The following is a 15,123-nucleotide window of genomic DNA, read 5'->3' on the forward strand; positions in this document are numbered from 1 at the left end:
CTAGATTTCATTAGAAATCTAGGTAGTATTAGTTCTATTAGAACTAGAATTCTAATGTAGTATTACCTTGGAATTTCAGCTAACTAGTGCAGAAATGAATGCTAAAGTTGCCTTGAGCTTGTGAGTATAAAAAACTGCAGCCTCTTACTCAAAGTTTTAATTTAAAATATAAAGAGACAATGAACTGAATTTATTTGTTGTTTGAATTGGCATGTGGCCATTGTTGTCAATAAACTCTCTGAGAGGTGTGCATAAATCTGAATTTCTACCTTTTTTTCTTCACCCTTTAAGAACTGGATTCTAAGTGGCCACTTTTTTAACTGACTTTTTTTTTTTCTTTAAAGACTATTTGTTCACACTTATGATGATTTGACACAATTAATGTCTTAATAACCATGATGGCAACACAGACATTAAGTATAGACAACTATCAAGATGGACAACAGGTAGGTGTGTTTTCATTTCTCCAGGAACTAAATACACTTAGGAAGAGGGAAAAAAAATTAGTGACTTTGTCCTTAGTGCCTGGTTTGACATTGTTTAAGCTGAAATAATGAAACAGTCGTGTATATCTGGTCATGTTTCTTTTTTTGTACAACGGGCTGTGTAGTTTTACACTTTAAATTACTAAATTAAAATGCTGTTAACTGGAGGCAATTTGTGAGGTGGCCTCTGCTCTCAAGACCCATTTTTCTGTTACTCTGTGTTGGCTCTAAGCTATAACTGCAAGTACTTCTGTCAGCAGATGGCAACAATGGGGAACAGTCAGAAAAAAGACAGCAACTTCCCACATCTCCTATAAAATGGTAATCTGAACGCAGTCAGATTTTTGATTTTTAGTTTGATTGTTTGTTTCTTTTATTGCAATTCTAATTTTTCTCTCTTCTCTCACCTACTTTACATATTTGACTTTATTCCCCCAGCAAATACCTACCATCCTGTGGCAGTGAAAGTAAAATATGGTTTTTTCTAAAGAACAGATTGGGAGAGAGCTTTTTCTTCCTATTTGTTGTGTATTTCAAGTTCTCACTGTCCAAGGTAGACAGGTAATTCAGGTGCCTGCTGTTTTTCTAGTTTGGAAATGTCCAAACTGGAAAAAACTTGCAGTTTTAAGTGAGCTGTTTCCTCCTCCTCGGGCAATAGAACCCAAAATGAACACACTCCCTCCCTTCAAACTCTGCAGATATATGGCCAACATTTATAATCACTTGTCTGAGTCATCCCCTTCTAATTTGCTCCTCCTTCCTGTCATTAGCCAAGAAATTAGCCCATTAGTTACTTTTTTTTTTTTAAAGCATTTTGGCTTGAAAATCATCTCTGCTTGCTGAGGGAGCTCTCTGCAAGGCAGGCTGCTCTGTTGGGTGGGAGATGCAGAATTTTCTCAGTTTCTGATTTTTCTAGGCGATGGCTTGGCCCCATTGGGTAATAAATCACAAACCTTTTGGTTCTCCCAAACTGTTAAGAATACTATAATTGTTTCTGCTGCTTTTATGTGGAAATAAATTAAATTCTGTTAAAGTCAGGCTCTCTAATAGTTTCTGGAGCTGTCAGTTCTGGCTGCCTGGAGGTCCCTACAGCAGTGTCTGTCCTCTACCTGAGATAAAAGAGAATTAAGAGAAAAGATTGCAGTGGTTTCATGTCTTTGTGCAGATGCTCAAATGGGAGAAAACCAAAGAGTTTGGGCTGAAGGGAGGAAAATGTGACTTTCACAGCTGAGGTTCCTGGAAGACCTTTTAGTCCAAAAGATATTTAGCTGGAGGTGATGGAAAAAACACCTGGAACACCTTCAAAGCTCCCCAAAGGTGTGCCCAGCCTCCTAATGCAATTTAGGAGGTGCTCAGGTGAAGCTGTGGCTCTGTGGTGCTTTTCCATGGTATAAATGTGGGTTAAATGGATGTGTAGGAGGAGTCCTGTAGTTTGATAGCCCTAAAATACTTGGTTTTTGCAATATGTAAAATGGAGTGCTGAAGGTCTTGAGAGGTTATGCTCTTATAATTGAAGGACTGGAGGGACACAGAATATTTCAGATTTTTTAAAGCAAATGTGCATTTTAGTGGACAAAAAAACCTAGAAGATCCTTTTCTTCAGTACCCTTATACAATGCACAGTAAAAAATAAAAAAGAAATCTTAAGTGCATAAATTTTTCTTTACATTGATTTCATCCTAAAGGATTTTTATGCAGACATTCCCATGAACTTTTTGGAGCAATGTACCTTAGGCTATTCCAAAAACAGCCACTTCAGAGACAAAATTCTTCAACATTTTCCTAATATCTATAATTCCCATTTTAAAGCCAAATGCTAAAACTTGGAAATGACCTTTAGCCATCAAAAAGTGTCAGGGATTAAAAGAGGGGTTTTGTTGCTGCTACAACTTCTTGTGTCACTGCCAAGTCACACCAACCTTCTGGCAATCTAGGAGCCCTTTGCACTGCTCTTTCCTTAGAACACAGCACCCTTATTTTACGTCAGGGCTACAAATTTAACTTTTTTTTTTTTTTTCTACAGATGCAAGTGGTAACAGAGTTAAAAACTGAACAAGATCCCAACTGCTCTGAAACTGATGCCGAAGGGGTGAGTCCTGCCCCTGTGGAATCTCAGACTCCAATGGATGCAGACAAGCAGGCCATTTACAGGTAGTGCTGGACTCCTGTTCTGTCTTTTGAAGGGTGAAGGATAGGGTAGAGGATTTGGGGTTTTTTAATAAATAAATGATAAGTAGATTAAAATCAGGTGATCTCTTGGCTGTCTCCATCGTTTGTAGGGAAAGAGTGAGACCAAATAGGCTTCACTGTCAGTCATCAGCCAAGGAAAAACCTCCTGAGCTTGTGGGATTTTTCAATTTCAGCAGTTTCAAAGTGTATTCTAAAGGCTGCCAAATTTAGAAAGCTGCTTTAGCCTTTAAACTGTGGTCACTATTTGTCATATTGTTGTTTTTATCTTTGATGCGAGTTTTTACTTTTATTTTAATTAGGTCAATCTTTACTCCTTTTTCTGTAAGGATAAGAATCTGTTCCCCAGTAATTAGCTCAAAATGGATTAAATATTGATGTATGAGCACACTAATTTTAAATTTTTCAGTGAAAAGTGCTGTGCTAAGCAGTTTGGTCAGTTTTCATGGGGTTAAGTGTTCTTTCACCTTAACTGCTTTATAAAGACAGTAATAATTACCAGTAATAATTACTGGTTTTCAGGTTAAAAAAAAACCAAAAAACCAAAACAACCACCAAAACAGGAAAAAGCCAAACAAAACACCAAAAAAACCCTCAACCTGAGGCAGAAAGATGTATCCATTCATTTACAGACTTATGCTAACAAAATCTTCTTCTTAGAGCATGATTTCACAGGAGGTCTCTGAGCTCAGCCTGAATATTCTTCTCATTTTTTTAGAGTTATTTCATGATGTGTAAGTATGGCCCACATTGAAGAATAAATTAATTTTATCAGGCTTCCTTTAAATCTGCATTCATCCTCTTTGTAAATCCTAAATCTCATTTCTAGTGCACTGTATTAATCTGTCTCAGTGCCACTCAATTACAGTGAATTAAACAGTCAGAGCTTTTTTGCTTGTGATTGTTCTCTTTAATTAAATATATACATATTTTACTGCTGTATTGGCCTCTGGAGTGGGGTAAATCAAAATGAAAATAAGCATTTATCTTATTTTGCTCTAGCCAGTGCTGTTATATGCAGTCTCTTCCAGAACTTGTCACACTCACATGAGTGACTGTGAGCTTTTCTGAGCTAGATGTCTTAATTTTCACATAAGTGAAAATGCTTATTCATGTATTTAAACTGGTTTTATTTTCTAGGCACCCACTATTTCCCTTGTTAGCACTATTATTTGAAAAATGTGAACAATCTACACAAGGCTCAGAAGGCACAACTTCTGCCAGTTTTGATGTAGATATTGAAAACTTCGTAAGGAAGCAGGAGAAAGAAGGAAAACCCTTTTTCTGTGAAGATTCAGAAACTGATAATTTGGTAAGTATTAGCTGTTCCTTTCATTTCTGAGACAACCATCACATTTGCAGCTTCTTCCTAATTTCTGATCTCAAGTGGTCCTAGTAGTTCCTCCTCACATTTTTCTGCCTGTGAGAGATTCTTCTTTATGTTAATGATTAAAAATATTTCTTAAAATTTCTTCTGACCCCCTTTTCCCTTTTATCTGTAAATTTACATTGGGCTCATCACAGTTGTTTCCTATTCTCAGCTGGCATGAGTGTATTAGAGACAAACAGAAACAAATCCTTTCCACAGCCAGATTGACTCTTCAAATTAATTTTAGAGTGTTGGGTGTTTAACATATTTATCAAAAACATGTAATTGATGTAAATTTTTTTTCCAATTTTATTTAAATCATGCCTCAACTAGGTAATGTGAGGCAAGACCTATTATAAGATGATCTTAGAAAATTTTTAGCATATATAATTTTTTCTTTCACGTCATTAACTCCTTTAGGCTTTCTAAAAGTCATTCCCTGTGATGAAGCTGTGATTTCCCTATTTTGAATATACCTGCCTTCAATATTTTACTCAAAAATGAGAGTTAGTTCTGTTCTGCATGAAGCAGATCTGCTCACTTGTTAAGCCTCAGGTTATTTTCTTCATTTGTAACTCTCTGAATCCAACATAAGATCACTGTTTTCCCATATTTCTCTAATCCATATTTCTCTAATTTCAGAAGCACATCTGAGGTCTAATAGCTGGAATGTAGGAGCTGTGGCTCAGTGGATGAGGAAAGAGCAGTGCTTGTGGTTGATCTTGACTTTTGAAGTCTCTTGCAGTGTTCTGACAAGACAAACTGACAAGACAGGGATGAGATAAATGAGCAGCAAGCTGGGCTGAAAAATGGATGAAGCCCTGGGCTCAAGGGGTTCTGGTCAGCAGCATGAAGTCCAGTTGAGGGCTGCCCATGAGTGCTGTTCTCCAGGGACTGATTGTGGAACCAGAGCTGTTCAACATTTCCATTGCTGATCAGGGTGATGGGGCAGGCTGAGCCCTCAGCAGGGCTGCAGGTGCTGCAGAACTGGGAGGAGGGGCTGATGCACACGTGGCTCTGCCACCATTCAGAGATATTACATTGCTTTTGGAGAAGCAGAAAAATGGAAACCTCACGGAATTCAGCAAGGGAAATGCCAAGTCCTTGTCATGGTTTGATGCTGGTGCAGTGGCAGTGCCCCCATGAAAATATATTCTCTCTAGTGGCTGCTGTGAGATGTGACCAGAAATAGAGCAAAGCAGGCTCCAGCTTAGGAATAAAGGAAAAAACTTTATTAACTTACAATATGTAAAAAGGAACAGACACAGAACTTAGAATCAAAACCTTCCAAAACATTCCTCCTCCTCCCCCCAGATTCCACCACAGCACAATGAGATAAAACCTTAGATTCTTAATTCAGTTACCACCCCTCAGACTGTCAAACATAACAGTCCTAATGGGGAAAAAGACAGACTGACTCCTCAGGGCAAGAGGAAATGGGCATGAACTTACTCAGGAATGGGTGTGAAACACAGGAGGTTCCATTAAACCTTTTTCCTGTGAGGGTGATTGAATACTGCAGGCAGACCAGTGGAGTCTCCATCCTTGGAGACAAACTCAGCTGGACATGACCCTGAGGAACCTGCCCTACCTGACCTTGCTTTGAGCAGGGTGGCTGCATTAAACCATCTCCAGAATTCCCTTTCAACCTCAGCTACTCTGTGGCTTCAGTGAGCCTCCAAAGATTGGTTTTCCAAAGATCCTGCTTGCCTTGGCCTGTTCCCTGTGCTTTTTGGTCATACATAAACACACTCTCAGATCCAGCTTGCTTTGGTTGTAGCTGGGTCTGGTGTGTTCAAATAGTCCTTCCTGTCATTGACCTGTTTATGGTTTCAGTTTGTGGTTCTAGTGACAAAGTCTCTTGGATTATGTGGTGTTCTCCTTTGCTGATGGGCTGCACAAACCTGGCTGGTTTTGCTTGAGGTGGGTGAGGAATTATTTATGTCCTGGAGTCCATGGCTGCTGAGGTCAGTAGTGGCTTAAACTGGAACCACATTGCAAAATCAAAAATCCTTGGCATTGAACTCCTGTCCTGTGGTCATATTGTGAGCTGTGACTTTCTGTTACTGGATACCAAATGAAACCTGAGTGCAGCTTGTCCTCTGCCTGTCCTGGAGGCTGGGAGCTCTGAACAGCTGATGTTCTGACAGCTCTTCATTCGGTGTGGGGCAGTGAGCACAAGCTTCTCTTCAGTTGTGAACTGGCTAGCATGGCTTTCAGTCTCTTTTCAGCTTGAAATATTGGTGCTTGCCACAGGGAAGGCTGTAGACAGGCAGATTTTTTTCTGCCTTGTGTCATACATATATATATTTTTTTTATAAAGAGTCTCTCTTTAGTAGCAAGAAACACTATTGTGCACCTTTATTCCATCTTCTGCTCATGCTGTCCTTCCCTTTTTAACTCCAATGTTAATTCAACCATTCATCTGAAAGGAGAAGCTGTTAAGACTGATAATTAGACTGGGCAGGAAGGGTGGAGCAGAGTCAAACAAAAGGTGTAAATGCTTGCTGGTCAAGGATTAACTGGGGCCAGAGCTAAACTGAGATGAACTGAGCATCACAACACTAAAGAGCCAAATTCAAATCCTGTCTGAGAGTCACAGGCCCGTTACTGTAAGGAAATTGGTCAGCTGTTTCTTTTTTTTTTTTTCATTTTACCTCTTTGAGATGTGGCATGTAGAACTCAGCCAGTTTCTGTGACAGCTTCAACTGACAGCTCCAAAGCAGCAGAATATAATGCCATGCTCCATGCTGCCTGTGGGCTAATTAAGCAGATAACAGAAATTAGGAAGGGTCACAGATAGTGATTGTAGGGTCACTTACAGTCCTGGCAATGTTCCACACTGTGCACTCACTTGAAGTGCCTTGAATACTCCACAAGAGGAGTTTGGAGTTCATCCAGGGGACCACAGAATGTTAATCTGGGTGGCACAGGCATTAGATCAGTTTGACTAGAAAGGAAGTTCATTAAGAGCAGTGGATGCTTGCTCCAATTTGAGTAGCTCTTACTAAGCTATGGTCTAGATTATCTTGTTACTTTGGTATTATAATTCCCATTCTGAATTAATTGGTGGCTTCCTGCTTTAGTATTAAAAAGGATTTCAGCAAGGATTTCTCCAACAACATCAGTTGGTGATCTTGAATCAGCAGGGCAAAGGATCATAGTCAGTCCAGGAGAATTGTTACCAGGCCTTTTTAGGACAATTGTTACCAGGCCTTTTTGACTTCTGTAGTGTCTTTCCCAGGTCTGGTGCAATCCAGGGCCACGTGCTCTGGGATGACCCTGTGGTTCATCCTGCAGATCTCTTGTTTTCAAATCCTGTGTGAAGGAAGTGGAAGATGAAGGTTGTGCTTGTGTTCTTACAGACTAGAAATGTGCTTTCCTAGAGCTTCAACTTCCTCTGTGTCTTCTTGGAATGTTATTTGCATTCCCTTAGTCCTCTTACCAAGCATCAGTGTCAGAAGATGTGTCAATGACCAGATTTTGGTGGTCTCTGTTGCTGCTTTCTGGAAGTGTGCTCAGCTTATCCACATAACTTGGAGTATCACCTGTAGGAGCTCCACACCCTTTTCCCCTCACCCTTTGCTATCCCTGCCTCATTTTCACAGATAAAACAGATCCTGGAATGAACCAACTGCTCTTTGTTCTCCATCAGTCTCCTTTTCTGCATAGGACATCCACAGACTCCTCCATGTCTAAGAAGTTGTTCAGCACGGGTGCTTGCAGAGAGTTTTTTTAGACCTTTCTCAGATTATTTTATGTTTGAAGACATTCATTGCTTAGCACTTTTTTGTTGCTCACTGCCAACCCAGACGATGCAGAAATACCACATTGCCTCAGGGTGGTTCCTGCCTCTCTGTTCAGAGTAAACTCTTCCCACACTTCGGTGGATTTTTTAATTTCTTCACATTCATAGGACCATAGGATGGTTTGGGTTGCCCTACAAGCTCAGGTGTCCAACCTCCTGCACAGAGTAGGGTCAGCTGTGAAGTCAGAGCAGGTTACTTATGGCTTTGTCAAGTCTAGACACAATACAAAAGAAGGGGTGTTAAATCTACTCTCCCTTTTGTATTTGAACAGGACACTGCCTTTTTTGAAGACCCCCGAGTTTTTTGTTTCATTTGGGGTAAGGATTTTTGGTTCAGTACCCTCTTCTCAATTCTCTTGAATTCTTAGTTGTGTCTGGAACCTGAGTTGTAGAGGTGAAGCCAGCTGATGTCATTTGAATATTGACTGACCAAGCCTCTCTGAAAAGTGTTTTTACTGTTTTAATGTGCAGAACTGTCCCATAAACCTCTAGTTACACCTTTTGTAGCTATGTCTCATAGCACAGGACTCAAAATAGAGGAGTGAGGTTATCAAATCAAAACAAATGAAAACAAAATAGCTTTTCTCCCAGAGTTTGTGTTCTTCCACTGAAAATCTGAATTGCTGCAGGAGGATTTGGGTCAGGGAGGTAGGTAAACTGTGAGTGTATATATTTTAATTGGTTTCTTTGCAAATGAAGAGTCATTTGAGTGAGATTACGTGTCAGTATATGGAGTTTCTTTCATATATGTTGCCCACATGTGCAGTTGATGTGCTCTGAAATCCATAAAGAACTGTGGCTCTGTGTTTTACATCAGCACAGGTGAGCTGGGGATCACAACTGAGGCAGTTTGTGCTGTGGCTGTGCCTTTGCACCACGGGCTTGAGGCACTGAAGGCAGGACACAGGCACAACCTAGAGCATATTTAGGTTAAAGATAGCCTAAATTTATGAAATTTGGAGACATATTTATATATGAATAGGCTCCTGATAGCAAGAACTAGAAGTTTTTTCAATAACTTTTCTTTATCTTACAGTTTACCTTTATTTACAGCATTTGTAGAAGGTGTCCCTGCTCGTGGCAGGGTTTGGAACAGGATGATCTTTAAGGTCCCTTCCAATCCAAACCATTCTAGGATTGTGTGCATATACACAGATCTCATGGTTACTTCATCTTCGTGCACTTCTCTGAAGCAATACTCCAGTTTTATTGCCACAGCTGAAAAGACTGAATCAGTTATAAAATGTCATTTTTTTGTGGCATATTCTATGCAGTAGCACTGAATGAAATATTACTGCTGCTGTGGCCTGTCTGAAAACAATTCTTTGTCTTACCTCTGTCCAACTTGAGTTATTTTATCTGGAGTTCTTGATGTTTGTAGTTTTAAGGGAAAAGTGAACTTCTGCTGACATTGACTTTGGTCCACCTGTGTTGCAAGAGAGCAGGAGCCATATGGCCACAATTAATGTAGCTGTAAATGAATTAATAAGTCCTGGTGACAGGCATGGCATATTTACAAAGTTTTGTTTTCCTCCTAAGCACAGCAGCACAGTTCCTGCAGGAGCAGTGTGATGGAGAGGGGCCCTGCAGAGACCTGGGTAGTGTTACTGAGTCTGGGTTTGTGGTTAATTCTGACTTTAATTCAATTTTCACCTCAAGTATCAACCATCAATTTTAAACTAAGTCTAGGCTGAAGAAAGGACTTTCCTTTTTCCTCCAAGCACATGCTGATAAATAAACAGTACAAATTTGGCTAATGTTTAAAAAAAGCCCAACTCTCTTGACTGAGCAAAAATAAACTACTTTCTATTATGGTAAAATGTTATGTGTCCAAAAGCATATTTTTTTATTCAGTTTTAGCTGAATGTTTCAAACACTCAATAATGTGATGTGCAATTTGTTGATTAGTCACACATGAAGAATTTTCTATTTTAAGCTTTTTGTCTCTGAAACAGAGACAGAATTTCTTGAAACACAGTTGACCTTCGTTTTGTGTTAAAATTTAGTTGCATTTGCATGCTTTAACTTTGTTGTGTTTAAAGGTGCTTAAGCACAGTTTAAAAAGCAACCTGGGCTGGATTAGAAAATCGCTGGTTTGTGTCTCAGTGCTGGGTCACTGCACTCAGTGTTTCAAAGGCTTTCAGTGTCATAGGTCAAAAGAGTTACCAGATATTCATTTGGGTCAACTCCCTCAAAAAACAGCTCAGGTGTTTCTGCAGCTGTTTTTTGAAAGACGTATTTTTTTTTAATTTATATCCCTGAGAAGAATTTTTTTTAATTACTTCATTTCCTAATTTTTTTTTCATCTTGTTTATTTTAACACACAGTTAAAATAAACCCAGTTGTCTACACAGTTGTCTACACTGAGTGAGTGTCCTAGAACCTTTTGCTGAAAAAACAGGGAAAATAACTGTGTCAATGAAAGCTAAAATGTCATGATGGAGATGGGAGCACACTCAAAAGTTTTCTTGCCTTGATCTCCTTTGGGTGCCTTGAGCAAAGGCATCCTCAGCTTCTTGAGTTGGAAGTAATAAATAGGTTAGTTTAGAGGATCTAATTTCTGTTCACTGGATTCAGTGCTCTGCCCGGGTAAATAACCCCTCATATAGGACAGATTTTTCCAAATAATTGTAAAGTCAAGCTCTGCACTGTGCTTTAAAACTGCAGCTGTTCAGTTTCATGGAACTGAAGGATGTTTGTCTCAGAGATCCAGCACAGCACAGAAACGGTGGGGATGGCATGTTGTATAAAAAATAATTACTTTGCTGGTGTGTTGTGTACATATTTGAATGTCCTGGATTTCCTGCTGCTTTTAGACCATCTGGATTTGGTTTTAGCTTCTGATCTTCTGCCATGACCCTTGCAATCACCTAAGCTATTTTCATGCAGTATGTAATACCATTGGTTATCCAGGCTTACAGTGTTTTTCTCACAGTGAGCATGACAAGTATTCTCCTCACATACATATCTCCTGTACTTGGATTTTAGCTTAAACATGGATTATTTTTTTCATTTGGTTTAGTGCTTTGTATTTAATGTTTTGTATTTCAGAATCAGTCTCCTCACCTGAAAGTTCTTACAAGATTTTACCTGAGAGCTGTTAATCTTTGGCATACAATCACAGAGGAACTTAAAAGCTGTAGCAGTGAAGAGCTGTTTGATTACTTTAAGCTTTGTTCAACAGTGTGACTAAATTTGGGATCTCTTTATTCTAATTTTATTGAAAAATAAAAGCTTTCATCCTCCCTACCAATCTGTGGAACAAATTTATGCTTAATCACAGGAGTGTCTTCTTTCTCACTGTGTCTCAAACCCTTCTGGTCTCCTTGTGTCAGGCTGGAGCTGAACCTGGTGTTTGATTTATAGAGCTCCAGAGAACTGCTGCTGGCCAAGCCTGTCCCAGCCCTGCCTTCCAGACCATTTCTGGGGATGGGATTGCTTTCCATCACTTCCACTCTTGTGTGGTCTGTGCCCCAGAGGTGTAGGAGGGGTTAAAGACCACATGGACATCCAGGCTCATCCTGTGCCCTGTGACTCCTGAGCTGCTCTGTCTTCCTGAAGTGTCACACGTGACAAAGATCACTTTGGTGTCCTGTTCTGTTTCCCCTGTGTGCCAGTTTCCTTTTGTTCCTTCCACATTCCAGGATTTAGCAATTAGTACCTCTGCTTTAATTGGGTGATCTTTGTTACTGGAAAGCAGTATTTGTTTAAATCTCCCATTAAATATTATTTTCTTAACAAACAGCTGTTTTGTTTCTGATTTTTTTTTCCCAATTCTCTCCCTCAGATGGTAAAAGCAATCCAAGTTCTGCGTATCCATCTGCTGGAGCTGGAAAAGGTTAATGAACTCTGCAAGGATTTCTGTAGTCGTTACATTGCCTGCCTGAAGACAAAAATGAATAGTGAAACTCTATTAAGTGGAGAGCCTGGAAGTCCTTACTCACCTGTGCAATCTCAGGTGTGTTTCAAATGCTGTTCAGTGGATTTGTGCTTAGATTGCCTTAGGAAGTTACAGCTATTCTTTTGCTATCAGTTTGCAAACAGAGTTTCTGCAGTTTCCTGTATTCTCTCAAATCAGTTATTAAGAGTAGAAAAAGCTTTTTTTGTTTGTTCTTTGGTGCCACTGCCTGACGGACAAATTTGTTGAAATGTGCCAGAGCACAGAGTCAATTTTTTATTATCTGTCTTCCTTTTATGATTTTCTCAGTTCAGCAAGTGGAGATATTCAGAATAGCCTGGATTTGCTATTTAGTTGGAAGGGGGTTAGGAAACAGAATAAACAAAGAAAAAAATTTTGTTTGTTAAGGCCTCCTTAGTCTGCCTCCTTCATTAAAACATTGAGATGACTAATATATATTATACACAACCTGTATTCTGGAATGAATAGACAATATCTGATGGATTAAAGTTGCAATATTGCATTTTCTGTATTAAGTGGATCACAATTAATAGGTTGTGGTTGATGTTTTTGCTGTCAGATGCTGCAGAGTGAGCCCTGCCACACCAGTACCCATTTGATCCTGAGTCTTAGGACATGGCCTTTCTCTGAATTACTGATGTATCTGATCCTCTGTATTAAAAAAAGCCCAAATGACTTTTTAACTTCACTTCCTGGACTCTTTATATAGGTTTTGATGTCTGGAAGTGTGGAAAGGAGATTCTAAAATCAGGCAAAAAAAAGCTTTTAAAAGGTTTTTTTTTTGTATATCTCTTACAGTTTTCTGTAGAGACATGAGGGACCCATTTTGCATTTGCTATCAAAAGAGATTATTCATACATGCTAAGGAAATGTGTAAGAGTTTGCATGTTCAGGGTTGAGTAAAAGCTATCTTGAGCAGAATAAAACATATTGAATATTTAATACATTATGTTCAAATTGAAGGAATTGAGGTAATAACTAAAATTCTAAAGCTTTGATGCTTGTAATAAGAGCATCAAGGGTCATTTCATTTGTCCTTTTCCCCTCTTGCCTTTGGTAACTGTTTCTTATTCTTTACATAGCTAGAGCTAAAATTTCTCAAAATTGTTTCACATCTTTTCTAGCAGTTGCTTTCATGAGGGTTTTCAAAGCTAATGAGGAAGTTAATGCAGGTAATGATAAACCCCTAATGAAGTACTTTTCTCTTTGAAGGTAATTCTGTGATTAAACTCCAAATGTATTATAGAGCCAAAAATACCCCAAACAAATTGCAAAAACACACAAGCATGCATGATCTCCTTACATGAAAAAAAAAAAAAGATAAAAAATTGTAAGTAACTAATTGTTTTATTTTTCTAGCAAATTCCAAGTGCCATTGCAGGCACACTCAGTCCCCAAGGGATCGTGGTGCCAGCATCAGCCTTGCAGCAGGGAAATGTCACTATGGCAACAGTAGCAGGTATGACACACTAAAAACAACTGGCACCTTGCTCTTCATCTTGGTTTCCTTTATGGTTGTTGCAAAAACTACACAAATACTTGAAAAAGTGTGTTTTAATACCTGAAAAGTTGTTGTAGTACAGTCAAGTGCTTTACTGGTTTATGAATCTTTGTTTCATTTATATGTTTTCCAAATATGTCTATGGGAGTGGCAGTTAAATATATAATATTAAGAGATCTTAACGTGCAACACTACATTTGTTAAATTTTCATGGACTGTGGTGTTTGACTTTTTTTTTTTTTGCTTTTAAAAAGAATTCTATTTGACAAAAACATGTATTACCTAAACCATTGCACTTGTTGGTTGCCTCCTGCTCCTTGGAGTTTGGAACCACACCTACAAGTCTGTAAAATCCTTCATGTCCTTGTTATATGGAAATTACATTTGAGATGAAGTGTTTAGTCTTGCCTCTCAGCAAGGTTTTAAATCAAACCCAGCTGCCCTAAGAACTGGCCACACTGAGGTGTGATTTTGGTGTTGTCACCTGTGTTGGTTGAAGACTTAGCTCAGTTAAAACAACATGAAGAACTGTTTTATAATCTGATAATCATGACATTTTCCTTTGAAAATAGATTTAGAATGCCTAAAATACAGGGAAATAGAATAAAATTTTGTACAGCTTTTTTTGTGAATGGATGAAAATTTCAGTGTGGCAAAGAGCACATCATGCATGCTGACTAGAAAAGAGTAATTTGTATATTATTAAAAGTCTTGTATGATGTGCAGTGCTGATGTGTTTAAAGAGAATAATACTTGAAGGGCTTTTTCCTCCCCATAACCTGTGTTTCTGTTTTGCTTGCAGGGGGGACAGTGTATCAGCCAGTCACTGTGGTCACTCCACAAGGACAAGTGGTGACACAGGCACTGTCACCTGGGACTATTCGCATCCAGAACTCTCAGGTGTGTTCCATGGGCTCCACAGAATGGTGTTCTGCCTGGAAATACATCTCAGTGGCTTTAGGAGTTTTGATTTAAATTTGACACACTGGCAGAAGGAGCTCTGTGTACTCACAGAGTGATTAATGGTAAATTGGTGAAGCCCCTACTGTGGGAGATACAGGTTGTAGGATATGTCATAAGGTGCCCCTTGCCACAATAGCTCATCAGAGTTCTTACCTTTTAATTATGTTCCTTTACTGATGTCAGAAGAGTTATAGGTACATGAAATCAATTAAAAAAAAAAACAAACCCCAAACAACTAAAATTTTAAAAAGCCACCTCTAAACCCAATTAACAACAACAAAAAAAAAGAACAAACACAAAAAAAACCCAAAAAAACCCCAAACCCCAATGCAAACCAAAAACCCCTCTGAATTAAATGAACACTTTTTCAATGATTATAACTTTTCTAATCATTGAACTTTGTTTATGGCTGGATAGATAGATTGCATTAGGGTGCCACACTGCTGTTGTGGGAAATTTGACTTTTTATTACAATGGCAACCAATAGAACTGTGAAACTATGTATTTCAGAGTTTATCTATTCTGAGAAGCATTTTTCTATAAAAACTTCAAAATATTCAATTGAGACTCTGGGAGCTCCTCAATTTTGTCTCTTTATACCCTAAAACATAAGGGCCAGCACTCTTTTGTGGGAGGCTCTTAAGAGTTGGATTTGAAGAGTTCAAAGAAACAACTAAAGAAAAATAAACATAAAACTAGACCATTTTCTGGTGCAGAAAACCTTGCTAGCTTTTTCTGGAAGTGGTAAACCAAATCTTCCTGGAATCTGGATTTAATTAGAAATGTGAATGAGGAGCTCCCATCTCCACAGCATAAAATCTGTTGGTAATCACTGACTCACTGGTTCCTTTTCCCCCTTATTCTGGCCTTCCAACTAAAAAAGTGTGCACA

General features: G+C 38.8%; 1 protein-coding gene across 5 annotated transcripts in view; it reads left to right on the plus strand.

Annotated features, from left to right (window-relative positions):
* The window catches only part of PKNOX1 (PBX/knotted 1 homeobox 1), a 39,767-nt gene that overhangs the window by 14,545 nt on the left and 10,099 nt on the right, over window positions 1–15,123 (plus strand). For all 5 annotated transcript variants that reach the window (XM_064406793.1, XM_064406799.1, XM_064406806.1 and 2 more), the window contains 6 exons: window positions 345–446; window positions 2,509–2,636; window positions 3,813–3,984; window positions 11,637–11,807; window positions 13,128–13,227; window positions 14,072–14,169. In XM_064406793.1, coding sequence (XP_064262863.1) covers window positions 396–446; window positions 2,509–2,636; window positions 3,813–3,984; window positions 11,637–11,807; window positions 13,128–13,227; window positions 14,072–14,169 — 720 coding nt within the window. In that variant the 5' untranslated portion in view covers window positions 345–395. The remainder of the gene's footprint in view (window positions 1–344; window positions 447–2,508; window positions 2,637–3,812; window positions 3,985–11,636; window positions 11,808–13,127; window positions 13,228–14,071; window positions 14,170–15,123) is intronic.

The sequence above is a fragment of the Passer domesticus genome, chromosome 2 (genome assembly GCF_036417665.1).
Source record: "Passer domesticus isolate bPasDom1 chromosome 2, bPasDom1.hap1, whole genome shotgun sequence".
In the NCBI taxonomy this organism is placed as follows: domain Eukaryota; kingdom Metazoa; phylum Chordata; class Aves; order Passeriformes; family Passeridae; genus Passer; species Passer domesticus.